General features: G+C 49.5%; 2 protein-coding genes across 9 annotated transcripts in view; one reads left to right on the top strand and one right to left on the bottom strand.

Annotated features, from left to right (window-relative positions):
- Positions 1 to 1,218: 1,218 nt before the first annotated feature.
- On the bottom strand, positions 1,219 to 7,960 carry ING1 (inhibitor of growth family member 1). 3 transcript variants are annotated; one of them, XM_059902940.1, is made up of 3 exons: positions 7,566 to 7,960; positions 4,380 to 4,537; positions 1,219 to 2,159 (listed from the first exon to the last, which is right to left on the bottom strand). In XM_059902940.1, the coding sequence occupies exons 1-3, from the start codon at positions 7,895 to 7,897 to the stop codon at positions 1,459 to 1,461; spliced, it is 1,191 nt and encodes a 396-aa protein (XP_059758923.1). In that variant the 5' UTR covers positions 7,898 to 7,960; the 3' UTR covers positions 1,219 to 1,458. The 3 variants fall into 3 exon arrangements, with proteins under 3 accessions (XP_059758923.1, XP_059758924.1, XP_059758925.1); XM_059902941.1 differs by lacking the exons at positions 4,380 to 4,537; positions 7,566 to 7,960 and adding an exon at positions 6,453 to 6,774; XM_059902942.1 differs by lacking the exons at positions 4,380 to 4,537; positions 7,566 to 7,960 and adding an exon at positions 5,277 to 5,367.
- A 3,450-nt stretch (positions 7,961 to 11,410) lies between these two features.
- The window catches only part of CARS2 (cysteinyl-tRNA synthetase 2, mitochondrial), a 35,893-nt gene continuing 30,166 nt past the window's right edge, over positions 11,411 to 17,137 (top strand). For all 6 annotated transcript variants that reach the window (XM_059903079.1, XM_059903080.1, XM_059903082.1 and 3 more), the window contains exons 1-3: positions 11,411 to 11,646; positions 11,985 to 12,035; positions 15,687 to 15,804. In XM_059903079.1, coding sequence (XP_059759062.1) covers positions 11,435 to 11,646; positions 11,985 to 12,035; positions 15,687 to 15,804 — 381 coding nt within the window. In that variant the 5' untranslated portion in view covers positions 11,411 to 11,434. The remainder of the gene's footprint in view (positions 11,647 to 11,984; positions 12,036 to 15,686; positions 15,805 to 17,137) is intronic.

Here is a 17,137-nt window from a genome sequence, read left to right as displayed (position 1 = left end):
TTCTCTCCAATACAGGGTTAAAATGAACCATATATCGCTTAGAAAGAAAAATTCCATTGACCCTTTCAATATGTGGGCAGTGAAGGACACCGATTACCATGCAAGAAGTCAGTCTAAATCAGAGGTCAGCACAGTTCTTCGACTGGGCCAGAAAGTAAATAATTTCAGCTTTGTGGCTCGTATGGCCTGTGTCCCAACCACTCAACTCTGACGCTGTACCAAAGCGGCCACACACAATGCGCTAGTGAATGAGCCTGGCTGTGTCAATAAACTTTATTTACGGACACTAAAACTTGAATTTCATATAATTTTCATATGTCACGAAATTGGATTCTCATGTTGATTTTTTTTTTTTTTTTAACCATTTAACAATGTTAAGATCATTCTTGGCTCACACACCATGCAAAAGCAGGTGGTGGGCTGTATTTGGTCTGTGGGCAGTAATTTCCCCACCCCTGGTCTAAACATATACTCTGTTTTAACACTTATTTTTTGCTGGCAATTAGATAACTTCTACTTCATTATTAAGTGAGAACAATAATACAAAATTTGCTTAAGGCTTTGTCTAAGCTGCTGGCGTACACGTTTTTAAGACAAAAATTTAACACTTACTTATGTCAAGATTAAATATACCGGTAGATGAACAAACTGGCCGAGTTGCATTTATTTCTTGATGTCAAGTCTATATGGCTCTCATGCACACAACGGCATCTGGCTGCACTTCTGACTCTAATACAGCAAGTGCAAGTTCACTTGAAAATGCACATTTGTACACCTTGTGTAAGTTAAAGACAGCCACACTAGTATTTGTTGATAGCAAAAGCGTGATCTGAAGCTCCAGGACTGGACCACTCCTGTTTGGTTTAATAAAAAAATGTACCCAATCATTAAAAATGGCCATTTGGGGAACGGGCCAGCATATAAAACGTTTGTCAGGTAAAATGTAACCATTTAGCTTTTTTAAAAAATGATTTTCAAACTTTAAACCTTTCTATTGAATTGTTACATGGATATACACTATTATAGCAAGAAACAAATTTGGTATGGGTTATATTTTCAGCAACTTGGCTAACTTTTTAAAAATCTGCTCGTGAAGTAATAACATTTTTTAAAAAATAAAATAGTAGCTAAGTGAAATTTCTTCTTTCCACATTTAATGTGTTCGGTTGCTTCCAAGTCACCCCCGACTCCCAACAACAACAGAAACCAGAGACCCACTCGAGTGTTTAATTCAAACCTATATTTGCAGTTTCTAAAATGCTTATCCACAGACCACTCTCTCGTTACACATGTGCACCAAGGGAAAAGCAAAGAGAACCCCGGTCGTCCCTACGAGAGGAAGAGCTCCTCTTCCAACAGTCTTTAGAAGGCTACACGCGCAGTCCCCGCGCCCGTCCAGGTGGCGATGCAATAAATACTCGGCTCGTCCTGCTCGCCTCGGGCCAGCCAGGCCCGCCACTACCTGTTGTAGGCCCGCTCCTTTTTGGACTTCTCCAGGGCCTTGTCCATGGTCTTCTCGTTCTCCCCTCGACATTTGGGGCAGTACCACTTGCCCTTGGGTTTATGGTTCAGCCCCACGCAGGAGAAGTGGAACCACTCGATGGGGCACTCGTCATTGTCACAGCCGATCATCTCTCCATAGGAGACCTGATTGCACAGACAGTACGTGGGCTCGTTCGGGTCAATGGGAAGGTCCGCAGGGGATGCCTCCCTCTCGGCTTTGGCCTTGGAGCGTTTCTTCTTCTTGGAGGCCTTCGCCTTCTTCTCCTTAGGCGTTCCGGAGGTGACGTCATCATGGTCGTGATTATTAGCTGCGTTTTCCCGGTTCTCGTTGTTGCGCTGTCGCCGGGACCGCTTGCTGTTAGGCTTTTCTGCCTGCGCGACTGTCTCAGTTTTTGACTTATCCTGGCCAGCTTTGCTGTGGCCAGTGGTGTCACTGACCTCTTGATGTGCCTCAAAGAGTTCCACGTGACTGTCCACCTGCCTGGCCCGGTTCTCCACCAGCTCCACCATCTGGCTCACGATCTGGATCTTCTCGTCGCCCAGCTCCTGGCTCCGAATCAGCGCCCTCTGAATGCAGGGCAGCACCCTTCTCCTCTGGGCGCCGTCCGTCTCCCGCTGGAACTTCTCGTAATAGTCATCCAGCTCCTGCAGGATCTCTGCAAAGGAACCAATAAGCGTTACACCCTCGCCATAAACCCTGCCGAGGCTTTCGGTTCTCTGATCTACAAAAAAAGTAATTGTTAAGAGACAAAAAGGATCAACGCAAGGCTTCCTAGTATGAAAACTTGTCAACCTGTAGGGCTCTCTGGCAGGCTTTTTTTTTTTTTCCTGGTGAAAAAATCTTTAGAACTAAATACCAACATCAACACAGTCCCTATTTATCAAAGTGCCCCTCAAAGCTCCCCAAGGGACTCTGTGTGCATTCAGAGATTGGGTAACGAAAACTCCTTGGACAGGCACCTATGGGGAAGGTTCAAGTTTAGGTAAAGTGCTGAGGTCCAAACCTTTATTTTCTACAAAATTAATGATTATGTCCTACATTTCCATTGCTTCTATCCAAATATTTTTGTAATAAGTTAAAGGCTATTATTTTAGCTATTTTAATGCACTGACATCTAGAATACCGGATTAAATTAGAGAACGTACATAAATACTACATAGTGACCCAGGGCCTCAGTTTATTGGTCACATCATTCCATCCCAGCACGTACAGGAATACCTCTGTATTACCGTGTATTACTGAAAACAAGAATGGTTTGTCACAATAAGCCAGGCGACCCAGCCTTGCTTTAAAACAAACGTTGCAGATTTTACATTTCCATTTACTGCTTAAAACAATCACATCTGTATCTATAAAAGGCAACAGATTTTAAAACATTATCAAAAACAAACAAAAACCCCTCAGTACTGAATGTAAATCTTCTTGGACAGGTTAGAAGACAGTGTATGTGATTTTAAAATGTAACTTGGCAAATGTAATTAGGCAATTTCTCAAGAAATAAAAGCTGTTAGATAATCTGATTGAAATAAGGAAAGTAAATATTCTTCCCAAGAATCTACTTAAATACACAGATAGAAATTCCCAGAGTTATTTTCCCTAAACAGTAACCATGAAATTAAATAGTATCAGATTTTTCTCCTGAAAACCTTTCGTAGTCTCTTAAAATAAGGCAATTCAACTCTCCAACTCGGAAGCTGCGGGAGGATACGGGTGGGGCGAGTATAAAATGTGACATAACCCCTTCCAGATCTTATATCCAATTAGCTATAAGGCATAAACCTCACACTAGAGTAAACATATGAACTCAGGCAAATACTACTTAAGCACATATTATCTTCCAGGCTACATTCTTCAGCTGAAGATAGCGCTGAAGACACTTCCTAGAGGAACAATACAGACAGTCTGCCACCAGAAAGGAGGAATGCCATAGTCTCACGGGCTCTTGGAGTTATTATTCCCGAAAATAAACAGCTCTATTCAACTTATCCAAGTTCTATTTCACAGGTGCTAAAATATGAGTTTCTGCCATTTATTTTTTAAGTGGATTACACATTACAAAACTATATCAGTTGGTTTAATTGGTAACCAAATTTCTAAAGACAATGTTATCATTTCATAGAAAAGAGAACAATTCCATCATATTGCTAATTTAATAGCATACAGCTTCTTCTACATCACACGCAAGCTTACTGCCACGTGAAGCCCCGCTGTGGGAAAGAAACAAACACCCTATTACAAAATTACCAAGAAATAATTCTTTTACCTACACAACGGCATACATTTCTTCGATGCCCCAAGCGAAGTACTCTTATCAACAAAGCCACTGAAGTACAAACATCTGTAAACAGGAACCCCTGTGCTAACTGGGGCGGCATCCTGTCAGCACACCTGGCTTCTTCAGCTTCATCAGCTCCAACCGCTGCTGACCCTTCTTTCTAAAAATGCTCCATACTGACACTATAGGAAAGCAATGGTACCATGGAAAGAATCTAAGGATTAAGCGAGACTGCAGACAAATTTAAACTGATCTGTCCAATTATTAGAAATGTTTTTTTTGTTTTACACAGGGATTGCGCTGAAGTTCTTTATGAAGTCTTCTTCCTTGGTGCGTGGGCATTTAAAAAATAACACTTCAAAAATAGCTGAAAAATATTTTAAATTCAAAATAACCTCAAATGTCATTGGTAAACTAATTATGATCCATCCTTATGAATTAATGTCCAGTTGATGTTTACTATGCAAACACTGTTAACCAAAGTTTGACTTGCAACCTAGGAATTCTTTTAAAAATAAAGCCTTAATTTTTAGATTAGACTGTACTGCGTATCTCAACACTTAAGTACCAAGTCCCAACCAAATGAGTTACGACTATTACCATGACGGATGTTAAGGCTCTGCAGCTCACTCGGCACTGGCTTCCACGTGAGCCGGGTAGGGTGCGGGTGGGACTGATTTTCTCCGAAGGAGCCAAGTACGCACTGAGCGTGTATTAACTCGACGGAAGATACGCCGGCTCTGAAGCGGTAAAACAGGCTGCCAGACAGTAAGGAAAGCTGTAAGAAAGCAACCTCAACGGTATACTGACGTGGACGCTCGAAAATTTTCAGGATGAACTTTTTGGTCTCCTTGAGATTTCCTAAAAATGCTAAGGAACAGTGCCGGTGACGACGAATTCCTCAAAGACTGGGAAACCCGTTAACTCTCCGCTTTAGTCATTCCACCACCCGAGCCGCCTCCGAGCTCAGCGCACACGGGACCCCCTCGGGGGCCGCCCGGCTCTCCCTGTCCTGGGTCACCGACTCACCAGGCCCGGGTCACTCACGCTTCCCCCGCTCCACGCGGCCGCACCCGCGGGTCCTCGGGGCCCGGGCGGGAGGCCCGACTGCGCCCTCGGCAGCCCCGGCAGCAAGGATTGCCGGCCTCGCCCTGTCCCCCGGGCGCCGCCATTGCTCCGCGACTAGAAGTGACCAGGCTCACGTCCATGGGGGCGGGGCCAAGCCGGTCCCTGCCAATGGGGAGGTGACCAGCCGGCAGCACGCCGCGCCCCTGGAACCACTGCCTATGGGGATCGCCGGGCCGGAGGGCGGAGGCCATGCGGGGCACCAATCACAACGCAGAACCAGAGACCACAGCCCGCCCTAGCTACACCAATGGCCAATGCGACGGCGGAGGCCGAGCGACCCGAAGACATTCAAATCAACTCGACCTCCTCCCTCCTCCCCGCCCCTCCACCAAAGAGAAAAAAGAAAGCAGCGGAAACAGAGACCCGTGCCAGTCTCTGCGCAAGGCCCGCCCTCATCCGGCCCAGCAACCAATGGTTCAGCAGCGGACTGATAAGGACATTCCATGGGAGATGCCACGGCCAATTACAGGAGGCCGAGGCGGAACATTCGCAATATGCTAATAAGGCTCCTATAAAAGTCGCTGCGAAGCCGAGCCTCCAGTAGAGCGCGTAGGGGCGCCTTCCCCTCAGGGGCTTTAGTGCGCTGTGGGGCGCTTTCTGGCTTTCCACCTCCCCCCACTCTTCCGTTTGCCTGCTGCGCAGTCCTGTAAACATGGGTAAACTCCGAGTGACTATCCACGTTCCAAATACAGACCCCAATGCCGTGCCTGACCAGGAAGGAAAGTTTCCCCAACAGCCAGCAATTCCCAGCGGACCCGAACCCTCCGTCTCTCTCCGGCAGTCTGGGCAGCCGGGGCTGCAGAGAACGACCCACAGGTCCTCTCCCCTGCCATGTTCCTCTCCAAGCCGACAATACTTGCCTGCGCCCCCCGAGCACAGCACAGATGGGCGACTTCTTCGCCCCATCCTCCCTTCCCTGCCCTCCCCTTCCCCACTGCACACACGGAATAAAGCCCTGGCCCTCCGCACACTACACCCGGCCGCGTCGCCCCTCGCAAGTCGGCCCTCACTCGGTGTCCACGGCCGGGGGCTGGGCGGGGGCGACTGGGGCTACACCACGCGGAGTACGGACCCCGGACTTTATGTAACACTCAGATTCAGGACTGGGTGAAGGTGGTTCCGGGGATAGCGAGCAGGGCCGGGGGACCCCTCGTCCGCAGCGCCCTCCCAGCAGCCCTGCGCGCAGCCCCGTCCCTGCGCCCCTCAGCCTAGCGACCGCGGCACATCCCTCCCTCGGCGCTGTAGCCTGCGCCCCCTGCGCCCCCTCCCCCGCAGCACCCCGCCTCGTCACTTCACTACAAAGAGCGCTTTGCTCGCGCAGCCTGGCGTTGAGACCTCTCGTTCCTCCTTCCTCCTCCGTGTCCGGGCTTCGCGCACAAGGACCTTGGCAAATCAAAGACGCTCCAGACCTTTTGTTTCTGCCGGCGAGGGCCCCGCCGCGGGCTCGCGGCTCTCCAGGAGGGGAGCAGGACGGCCCGCGGCCCCGCGGCGCGCCGCGACCGGCGGGGATGGAGCAGCCGCCCCCGCCCATCCATCCCGCCGTACCTTGGTATTTCGCGTCGATCTCCCGCATCAGAGAGACGTTTCTCTGCAGATCGAAAGGCAGAGACTCGATGGAGTCCAGGTAGTCCTCCACATAGTTCACCAGGTGGATCTGCTCCCCGTTGGCAGGGCTCAACATGGTTCACCGAGGTCCCCGGCGACTCCGCGCGGCTTTCCGCTTCCTCCGGCCCCCGCCCCCTCGGAGCCCAGCGCTGCAAAATGCAAGGCTCCCGCCCGCCGGCGCCCCCCCTCCGGCCGGCCCCGCGCCGCTACATCTGCGAGCCGCTCTGCCTGGGCCCGGGGACCGGCGCCTGGCGGGCCGGACCGGCGCTCGGCGGCCTCAGGCGCGGGGCGGGCGCAGGCGGGCGTGCGGGCGCGCACCCCGGCGCAGGGGCAGGGGCCGGGGCCGAGCGAGCGCGGGAAGGGGCGCGCGCCGCCCGCCGCGCCGCACTTGTCCAACGTGGAAAACCCAAATACCAGTTTCAAACACTTGGGAAACATTCGGCCCCCAGCACCGCGCATGCGCCCCGGCCCCTCCGCCCTCCTCCCCCGTGGGCCCCGCCCCCACCGCATTCATGCCCCTCAACAACCCCGCCGCCCGGGGGTGTGGGTTTGTCTGTCACTTTTGCTCGGGCGGGGGTCGCGGGGGCAAGGGGCGGCGGGCGAGGCGCAAACTTTACTAGGAGTTTCGCACTGGTAGGCGGAGCGCGTCGGGCGGCACTGCACGCCCACAGGGGGACGCGGGGCAGCAGGTAGCCCCGCCCAAGACCTGGCCGGAACCGACCCGGCAGTGGCACCATGGCGAGCCCAGATCGCCACCTCCCTCCCCGTACTCAGCCCCTCGCTCTCCGAAGCCCGCCTTGCAGCGGGAAATAAGTACGGCTCGGAACAGACTGGCAACCTCGACAGCCAATCGAGTTGCCGCTCTTACCTCAGTAGTCCAATCAGGACGAAGAGAAGGCGGAGTGAGCACGGATACCTCCTCCTGGGCTCTTACTACTAGAAACCCGCGTCCTCCAGGGGGCGGAGGGACAGGGCTGGCCGAGCAGGCCGGAAGCGATGGCGCATGCGCACTGGTGCGGCCCAGGCAGCAGCCTGCCCGCGCGGGAGACCTACCATTCGGCGGTCGGACCACCACTCCCAGCAGCCTCGGCGGCTCGCGCGCTTGCGCAGTCCTCACCGCCCACCTTTGTGTTGCCGGCCGGAGCCCAGTGTTGAGCGGCTTGGAGACAAAGCGGCTCGAGAGGGGAGCCGTTCCCCACGCCGGGCCCCCGCAGAGGGCGGGCCACCCCGACTCCTTCCCGCCTGTGTCCTGGAATCCGTTCTTTAAGTCCGCGCCCCCATTGCGAAGGACCACCCAAAGCAGGGCGGGGCAGGCTTCCACTTGCCGGGGTCCTGGGGGGGGGGGGTCTCTCCCTGTGCTGTCTCGGCCCCTCCCCTCCCCCCATGGCTCCTCTCCCCGCCCTAAACTCCTCGATTGAGACTTTCGGAAGAGCCCCGTTGCCTAGACGACGGGCCGCCGCTCAGGCCCGCCCCTTCCGGCCGAGGCCCCGCCCATGGGCATGGCCACGTGCTGGCTTCTGGCCTTTGGGCCCAGGGCTGCGCCACGGCTGGTGTTCCTGGCTTGGCGCGCTGTGCAGCTTCGGCTGTGCTCTGCTGTTTGGCCGTCTCCTCTTCCGAGGGGCGGGTGTCCTGTCGCGGTCTCTAACCCTGTCAGGTAGCTCGGCTGCAGCCTCCGGACGTCCCTACCAGCTCCGCGCCTGGGCGGCGCCGCGCCCTTCGGCTCGTGGATGGGGCGTTTCGGCCTCTCTCCCGGGTGCCCTGCTGCCCCGCGGACGCTCCACTTGGTCGGGGAGCGATGCTCTGAGGTTCGGCACGTTCTGGTTGGAGCTTCGAGTCTCCGGAGAAGCAGTGTTGTGACAACCACGACCGCCGGGAAGTTTTAAGTTACTCTTTGTAACCCAGTAGCGTTGCAGACCAATCCAGTGTTTATAAAATAGGTAATTATCTGCAGCGGTGCTCATTCCAGCGATCTGCGGGGCGCAAACGAGACTAAATGGAGCTGTTTGTCTTTCGAAATGAGTTGTTCACATTGGATCGTTGATGCGGTGATAAACAACGAATAATACTTACACTTTCAAGTAAACGGGTTTGATCTTTACTCTCAGCCCCCTTAACCCACCCTCACATCAGGAGAACGAACGTTCACTTCGATATTCAGGAAAATGGTTGTTATTTTACTTAGCGATTCGCATTTTTCCAATTTTGGCCCAGTTTAAAGCAAATGATAAGTTTCATTTACTGGCCACTAGCCTGCACGAAAGACTTTAATACTATGACGTTATGTGGAAACGGAGACATTATATGGGATAGAGAGTAAACGTTGAATAAGAAAAAAACATATAAGTAATTTTAAAGTACAGTTGCAAGAAAGAGATAGGTTCTTTTAATCCTTGCATTCATCGGCTCTAAAATGAGTAGTGTTTATCTTGATTTAAGAATAAAGGTGAGAAATAATTTACCCCTTCCAATGATAAGCAAACTGGAGTTTTTTTGTTTGTTTTTTAATCACGATGTCATCCCAATAATGATTCTTCATGTTTTCATGGACTTCACAGACACGTGAAAGAAAAAAACTTATTCATTCAACAAGAAATATTTAATGAGCACCTAGCATGTGCTAGCTGCTGTTCTATGCACTAGGGATGCAGTGGTAAAAAAAATGTCTGTAAGACATTTAATTCACCCCTTGGGCTAAAAAGTCAGAAAATATTTGATTAGCTTTACAAAGTTCTTAAAGTGTATGCCAATGACTTTACCGTTTTCTGGACAAGGTTAGAAGACCAATAGCTAACGCATAACTGTGACCACGCATTTTAGATATGCCACTAAAGAAAAGTGTTTAATTTTGAGGATAGATTGAAGCATTTTGGTTGTTTAAAGTTTGTTCTTTGGAGTGTGTTTCAAAAATAGTTATTAAATTTTTTTTCGAAGGTTATATTTCTAGTTTAACTGGAGATGCTGAAACCTATGGGAGTAAAAGAGATGAACATACAATTTTTTAGAGGTGCTTAAAATATAAATCCTAACACATTCATCTCAAACTTGAATCGCCCTAAACAATATGTGCTATCTTATCTACTCTACTTTCGATTTAGAAATTTTGCTTTGAAAGAAAATGTGATGCTGAGAACTACATTTTTTTTTTGCTGTTGTCATGAAGGACTAAGAAATGGCATTCGTGATATTTTGGAATCATTAATATACTTTGTTCTGACCTAGACTGGGAGGAGTCACCTCAACTCTCTCTCTCTCACTCTTTTGCTGTATGTGCTAATATATCTTCCCAGTCACTTTTACTTTAATATTGAACCTGCAAGAGGAGTCATGCTTTTAAGCATCATTAAATAATGGGTATGTTTATCACTGTTTGAAGATTCCCAGAAGACTTAAGGTAGCATTGCTGCCTGCCAAGGGCTGAGCACCTTACGGGACCAATTTTCAGAGGACAGAAGATACCATTGTTAGTTTAAAAATCATGATGTCCTATGGCCAATTAAAACATGCCAGCTATCCAGATTCATGTGCGGGGTTTGGTGTTGTCTTACTAAATCTGTTTTCAAAACTTCTAGCTTTTTCCTTGAATTCCGCATATTCTCACAGATTGCAGTCAAGCCTTTTGTTCATTTTCTTATTTTACTGGCATATCTAATATCTGGGTCAGAGCTTTCTCTATCAGATGTTTTACTGCTCAGATGTTCTCCCACCTGCACAACAGGTGGATTTCATCAGAGATTGATTCTGCAATCCTTTTCTGAATTTGTTGGTGGGTACAGTGAGAGAGTTCAGAAGAACTTGCAATCTAAAGTATTCAGGGATCGGGTAATGCACCAGCAGAACTGTATTTGGGGAGTGTGTGCTTAGCACTGATGTGGAGGTCTCCTAATTCTGAACGACAGATTCTAACATTTTAGCGTCATGCCTTAGAACACAATTCACGTTACACTACCGTTTAGCTGCAGAGGTGGACTCCAGGGATCTTGGGGAAAAGTTTAAGTGCTCTAGGAAGATAATTGTTTGTCTCTAGTTAAGCACTTGCCTTTCTGTAGGACGACCAAAACAAGCCCAAGAAAGAACTGGGGAACTTATGTGCTGTTTTGAGGACTGCAAAAGCAAAAGGGATTTTTTTTTTCTTTCTTTTTTCCTTTCCTTTCTTTTTCTCTTGCTTTCTTTTTCTTCTTTCTTTCTTCCTTCCTTCCTTTCTCTTTCATTCTTTCATCCTTTCTTTCGTTCTTTCTCTTTCTGTTTTTGACACGGTTTTGATATCAATAGGGACACGTTTGTCGAGATAATTTGAAAGTAACTTCAAGAGAATCCACCTTTAAAAAGTCCCGTTGAAACCGCAATTCAGAATGTTTTTGTTCTCAAGAGACGAGATGACATAACTTTTAATCTTAAAATGAATCCCAGGCAGACATTTCCTACTACGCGTACTTGATGAATGGGTGGTGTCCCAGCTTCGCTCTTTCATGCGGAGACAGGGTGTGCTGCGCTGGGGTGCAGACGTGCTCTGTGTGCTGCGCTGGGGTGCAGACTTGCTTCGCCAGCAGGCGAGGAGCCGGCAGCTGGTGCCCGCCCCGTGAACCGGACCGGGCCGCGCGTAGGCCCGTCCCCAGGCCCGGGTTGCACCGGCTCTGCTCGGTCCCGCGCTGAGGAGAAGGGCGGAGCGCCTCGGCCCGCGCGCGGCCCGGGGCTGGGACACCACCCCAGCCTGCCGCTCCCCTCCCCCACCCTGAGGCACTGCCCCTCCCCCTGCGCCGCGGCGCGCTCCGAACAGCCCGAGGGAGGCGGGGCGGCCTCTTCCCGACCTCCTCTTCCGGGGTAGGCGGGGCGTGACCGGGCCCCTTCCGTGTGGGCGGGGCCTCGTGGCCCCTCCCGGAGTGGGTGTGGCTGGCGAGTATCTGCGCGCGGCTCGCGGAGTGGCCATGCTGCGGGCGCGCGGGGTCCCAGTGGGCCCCTCGCTCCTTCGGGCCGCGCTGGGCCTGGGGCCGGGGCCGCGGCCGGGGCGGGCGGCGTCGGGGGCGCGCGGGCAGGGCTGGCTGCAGCCTGCGGGCTACGACACGGGCGTCAAGGTGTACAACAGCCTCACCGGGAGGAAAGACCCCTTGATCGTGAGCGGCGCGGACACCGCCTCCTGGTAGCCCCCGGGGATTTGGGGGGGGCGGGGTGCTGCGGGAGGTGGGGCGGGAAGGGCTGTGGACCCAGCGTTTTCGGAGGCGGGGCCTCTGCATGGAAAGCGGGATTGGGTTCTCAGGTGGAAGCATTTAATAAGTGATAAAAGCATGTTTAAAGTCATAGTGATTCACAGGTTTGGCTGTGCATTTAGCGATTCAAGTGTAATACAGCCCCGGCTATGCATTCCCCCAAAGTGGTTACTTTTCAAAAAAGGCATGATTATATGATGATCCTAACTGAGAGTGGGGTGCCGTTTCTTGCAAATATGTTTCTCATGGTGGATTTTAACTCTGTTCCTAGGTATAGCTGTGGACCAACTGTCTACGATCATGCACACCTGGGTCATGCTTGGTGAGTGTCCTGAGGTTGAATTTTCACACTTTAAGGGACCATTTATTTTGGAAAGAAAAAGCCTTTGCATGTTTTTGCCATCCCTCAAGTGGCAACTTGAGAATGCTGAATAATTACTGTATTGCAGGCATCGTGGGAAGCATACATGTCACAGTCTCACTTGGTCCCATTTCACAGGTGAGGAAGGTCAGGGAGGCAGTGAGGAGCAGTGAAGAAGGACCTGTTTTGGAATCAGGTGCTTCTTGTTGGGTAGTGAGATGAAGCCTTTCCAAGGGCCCTTGAATCAGCTGGTCAGGAGTTATTTCTGGCCCCGCTGCTTATTTACTTCCCAGCTTTGGACAGGCCACTTTATTACTTTGTTTTTTTAAAAATATTTATTTATTTATTATTCATTTATTTATTTTGGCTGCGCCGGGTCTTAGTTGCGGCACGTGGGATCTTTTTTAGTTGCAGCATGCGGACTTCTTCGTTGCAGCATGCATGTGGGATCTAGTTCCCGGACCCGGGATCGAACCCAGGCCCCCTGCATTGGGAGTGCGGAGTCTTACCCACTGGACCACCAGGGAAGTCCTCTGCTTTATCACTTTGAGTCCTGGTTTCTTCATCTTTGAGGTGGGGATAGTAGTATCCATCTTTCTGAATCTTCACAATTTTATGAAAACGCCCATAAAGTGCTTCTTAACCGAGTCCCTGAGGTGGGAAGTGTGGTGAAGGCTCACCAGTTCTTGAGGATAGGTAACACGTTAGGAAGTGTGAGAGCTGGGGTGGGCCCTGGGGCATCTGACCTCCATGTGCTCCCTGTCTCCACCTGGTAATGTGCTGCCTTCTACGTTTGTTGAAATTGCTGCTTTTCCTAATATTTTCTCTTGTGCATCTTTTAAACTTGTTACTGTTCAGATCTAGATTAAAAGTCACCTTTATTCAGTACGTATTTCAAAAATTTATATATCACCCAGCAAGATCTGAACTTTTTTGTGTGTGTTATAACAAAGTAAATAGTCTAGGAGTCATTTTTTCCTTCACTTTGGGCTAACTTAACTTAATTATAAAAAGCATATTTTGATCTCTTTATTGAAGTATTAAATATGTTGGGGGAAATATTGAAAACAGTAGAGGTTATTGTATCTCCCACCCTGGAAAACCTCTCCACAAAGGCAAAAGAGAAAGAAAACAATTTTACTATCGAATAAGACTTAAACCAGAATGGGACGCACAGGCAGCTCGCTGAAAGGATTGCAGAGACAGAAGGGACTTGCAGTCTTGTGTGAGCTGAGTGGGCCCAGCTCTCTGGTTCAGGCAGGTCTGTAGTGTGGATTCGGGCACAGGTTAGGCCCCTCCCATTGGGTGGTGAACATTCTTGGTAACTTCATTTCAAAGTGAAGGCTCCCAGGTCCTTGAAACTTTCCTGAGTTATGAGACTGACAGAGGCTTGTTTAGCCGTTAGAAGCATTTAGGTACATTTTAAAAGGGCTGAGGAAGAAATTCTGAAAGAAAGGGGGAGTAGAGCAGAGCCTCTCCCTTATTTTCGACTAGCAGAATCAGGCCTTTCAGTTGTGATTTGTATCTGTCCTTACAAATACGGGAGAGAGTACAGATCTTCAGCGTACGGCCAAGACAACGTTCATGGCTCTTAGACTGAGAAACAGAACGTCATCAGCACCCAAGAAGCCTCCTGTCCGACTCCCTCGCCCAGGGCCCCCACTTGAGGGTAACCACTCTGGGCATCTCAGTGGCGCCTCATCAGGGAGAGTCCTCAATCTGGGGTGTCCCTGCGAGGTAGAACCCTAAGTGCTACGAGATTTCTGAAGAGGTTGTAGTCTTGGGGTCAGGGATGGTCAGGCACGGTCCACTGCTTTTAAGTAAAGTTTGAAATCCCAAAGCCCAGGACCGTGTCCTTCCGCGGGTCTGTCCCTCCTCACTCTCCAGGTTCGTGTCTCCACACTCCCCTCCCTGCTCGCCCCGCCAGCCTCTATGTTAAAGAGACAGACACTTACCAGACACAGCTCTGGCTACGTGCGTTCTAAACGCTGCGCAAACCCCAGCCAGTGATATCCTCTGACCACACCAGGTGGTGGTGCTGTCACCTCCAGAGTGTAAATGGGGACAGGTCCCCTGGCTGCGAAGTGCTGAGCTGAGGGGCAGGCGGGTGTCTGCCGAGTCCAGGTTCCCCGCTAGGGGCGCGGCCTCAGCCAGGGGAGCTGGTCCTGCACCTGGGCTTTCAGGGTTCCCACGGTGCTTGGGGAGGCCCCGGGGAGCAGCCACAAGCAGGTATCAGGGACCCGCAGCCCCCGAGCTCCTCTGGGCTGCGCGTGTGATTTGACTCTTTTTTCACTCTGTTTCAGGTTCCTGTTAGCTTTTTCTCTTAAGTCTCATTTCTTGTAGAGTTTTCCTGACTCGACAAAGAGGGGTACACTGATGATAATTATAGTAAGAATTAGTTGGAATTCCTGCTGCACAGGCACCAAGATGATGTACAGCAACCCTATGAGGTAGTGGAATTTTGCCCAGTTCGTAAATAAGCAGTCTGACGCTTCAGAAGGATATTTAACCTTTTAGCTCCTTGAGAAGGAGTTTTGGAGATGCTTGTCCCTGGAATTTGGCCTCAGCGCTCTTTGGGGCAGGTGGGTGTTGGGAGTTCAAGGGATACAATAATGAGGCTCATTTTCGAGGGAAAATGATTTTATGAGCTCAAATGTTGGCCATGTGGATAACAGAGATGAGCATGAGATTAGCTGACCCTGAGTTTTAAGGTTGTTTTTATGGGAAACTAGTTTCTTGAGATTTTAAATGGATCTTCGATTTTAAGCCCTTTTGCTTTCACAAGTCTGAATTACCCCCGTACAGCCTGTCCATAAGCTGGTGTTTCCATATTCCACAATTGTGTGCACATTTCTTAGGAATGATCTTATCCAGCTTTGATGGGATTGTCCCTGTCTTGATTTGTCATTATTTGCTTCTATCTCTTGTCACGGTGAAACATTAGTTATTCTAGAACACGAACAAGGATGGTAAAAGCTCTCAGTATCTTGACCACCTCCTGAGCTTGCATCACAAGTGAATTTTTATACGATTGAATAGATGTAAACTCAACGCCTGTAAAGTTAAAAATGCTAGTGTGGTGTCCTGAAGTTGAGGCAGTACCTTTGTCAGTTTCTCATGCAGACCCACATGGGCCAGTCAGTAAAAGGCTTTTCCTTTTGTCAGCTGTCCTTGGAACTGTCCTTGATATCACACACTCACAGTTAACGTGCGGCATCATGTTAAATGCACCGCACACTTTTGAAGATCACAGTGATGACTTTCGGTTTTGTTTTGTTTTTTTATATATTTATTTATTTATTTTTGGCTGTGTTGGGGCTTCGTTTCTGCGCGAGGGCTTTCTCTAGTGGCGGCGAGCGGGGACCACTCTTCATCGCGGTGCGCGGGCCTCTCACTATCGCGGCCTCTCCCGTTGCGGAGCACAGGCTCCAGACGCGCAGGCTCAGTAGTTGTGGCTCACGGGCCCAGTTGCTCCGCGGCATGTGGAATCTTCCCGGACCAGGGCTCGAACCCGCGTTTCCTGCATTGGCAGGCAGATTCTCGACCACTGCGCCACCAGGGAAGCCCGTGACTTTCGGTTTTAAAAATGCCCTAACATTTTTTTTCTTTCAGCTCCTATGTTAGATTTGATATAATTCGAAGGATCCTGACCAGGGTTTTTGGGTGCAACGTTATCATGGTGATGGGAATTACAGACGTGGATGATAAAATAATCAAAAGAGCCAATGAGGTAAGTGTGGATTATGTTGATGAATGCTTTGATTGATTAGTATTCTAACCCCTATTTGACACTTCTTATTTGCACTTCACAAGACTTTTCCGGCCTTACTGTCCACACGTGGCCCCGCGAGGATACCCTCGTCTCAGTCCATGGAGGCTTCCCGGCCTGAATGCAGGCCCTTCCCTGCCCCCTCAGCCTCCAGGGTAAATACCTCACTCCCTGTTTACAGAGGAAAGTCAAAAGGCCATTTTGGGGCTAGGGAAATTTAGCTCATATGAGGTTTAATTTTCTCATTTGTTAAGTGAACAGGGTGCTTCTCTTATATCTCATTCAGCATTTAGAGGAAGTCTTGGGGGGAAATTCTAACACAGGGATTAAATAAAGTAGTTATATTTTTATTTTTTATTTTTAAAAATTTTATTTATTTTTTTGGCCATGCCACGTGGCTTGTGGGATCTTAGTTCCCCGACCAGGGATTGAGCCTGGGCCCTCGGCGGTGAGAACACAGAGTCCTAACCACTGGACCGCCAGGGAAGTCCCTGTAGTTCTATTTTTATTTATTATTTATTTATTTATTTTGGCTGCACTGGATCTCAGTTGCGGCATGCAGACTCTTAGTTGCGGCATGCATGCGGGATCTAGTTCCCTGACCAGGGATCGAACCTGGGCCCCCTGCATTGGGAGCACGGAGCCCTAACCATGGGACTGCCAGGGAATTCCCTATAGTTTTATATATGTGTATATATATTTTTTTTTAATAAATTTATTTTTTATTTTATTTTATTTATTTTTGGCTGCGTTGGGTCTTCGTTGCTGCATGCAGGCTTTCTTTAGTTGCGGCGAGCAGGGCTACTCTTAGTTGCGGTGCGTGGGTTTCCCATCGCGGTGGCTTCTCTTGTTGCGGAGCACAGGCTCTAGATGCACGGGCTTCAGTAGTTTTGGCTCGCAGGCTCAGTAGTTGTGGCGCACGGGCTTAGTTGCTCCGCGGCATGTGGGATCTTCCTGGACCAGGGCTTGAACCTGTGTCTGCTGCATTGGCAGGCGGATTCTTAACTGCTGCGCCACCAGGGAAACCCCCTATAGTTACATTTTTAAAAGTCTACTTTCAAAGGTTCACCTCTTCTGCTTTTTATGATTAGCAACTCTCTATAACAATTATATATAAGTATATCTATAACAGTTATCTCTAAAGATCTATACAAAATTGTTAAATTATCTAATTTACAGAAAAACCTACATTGAGTGCCTTACATCCTGTAATTTTAAAAATGTATGAATATATATATATATATATATATATATATATATATATATATATATAGTGTTTTTTTAGAAAACCAGT

Source organism: Balaenoptera ricei, chromosome 18 (assembly GCF_028023285.1).
Source record: "Balaenoptera ricei isolate mBalRic1 chromosome 18, mBalRic1.hap2, whole genome shotgun sequence".
NCBI classification, from domain to species: Eukaryota; Metazoa; Chordata; class Mammalia; order Artiodactyla; family Balaenopteridae; genus Balaenoptera; species Balaenoptera ricei.
This window is presented reverse-complemented; position numbering and strand designations above follow the sequence as displayed.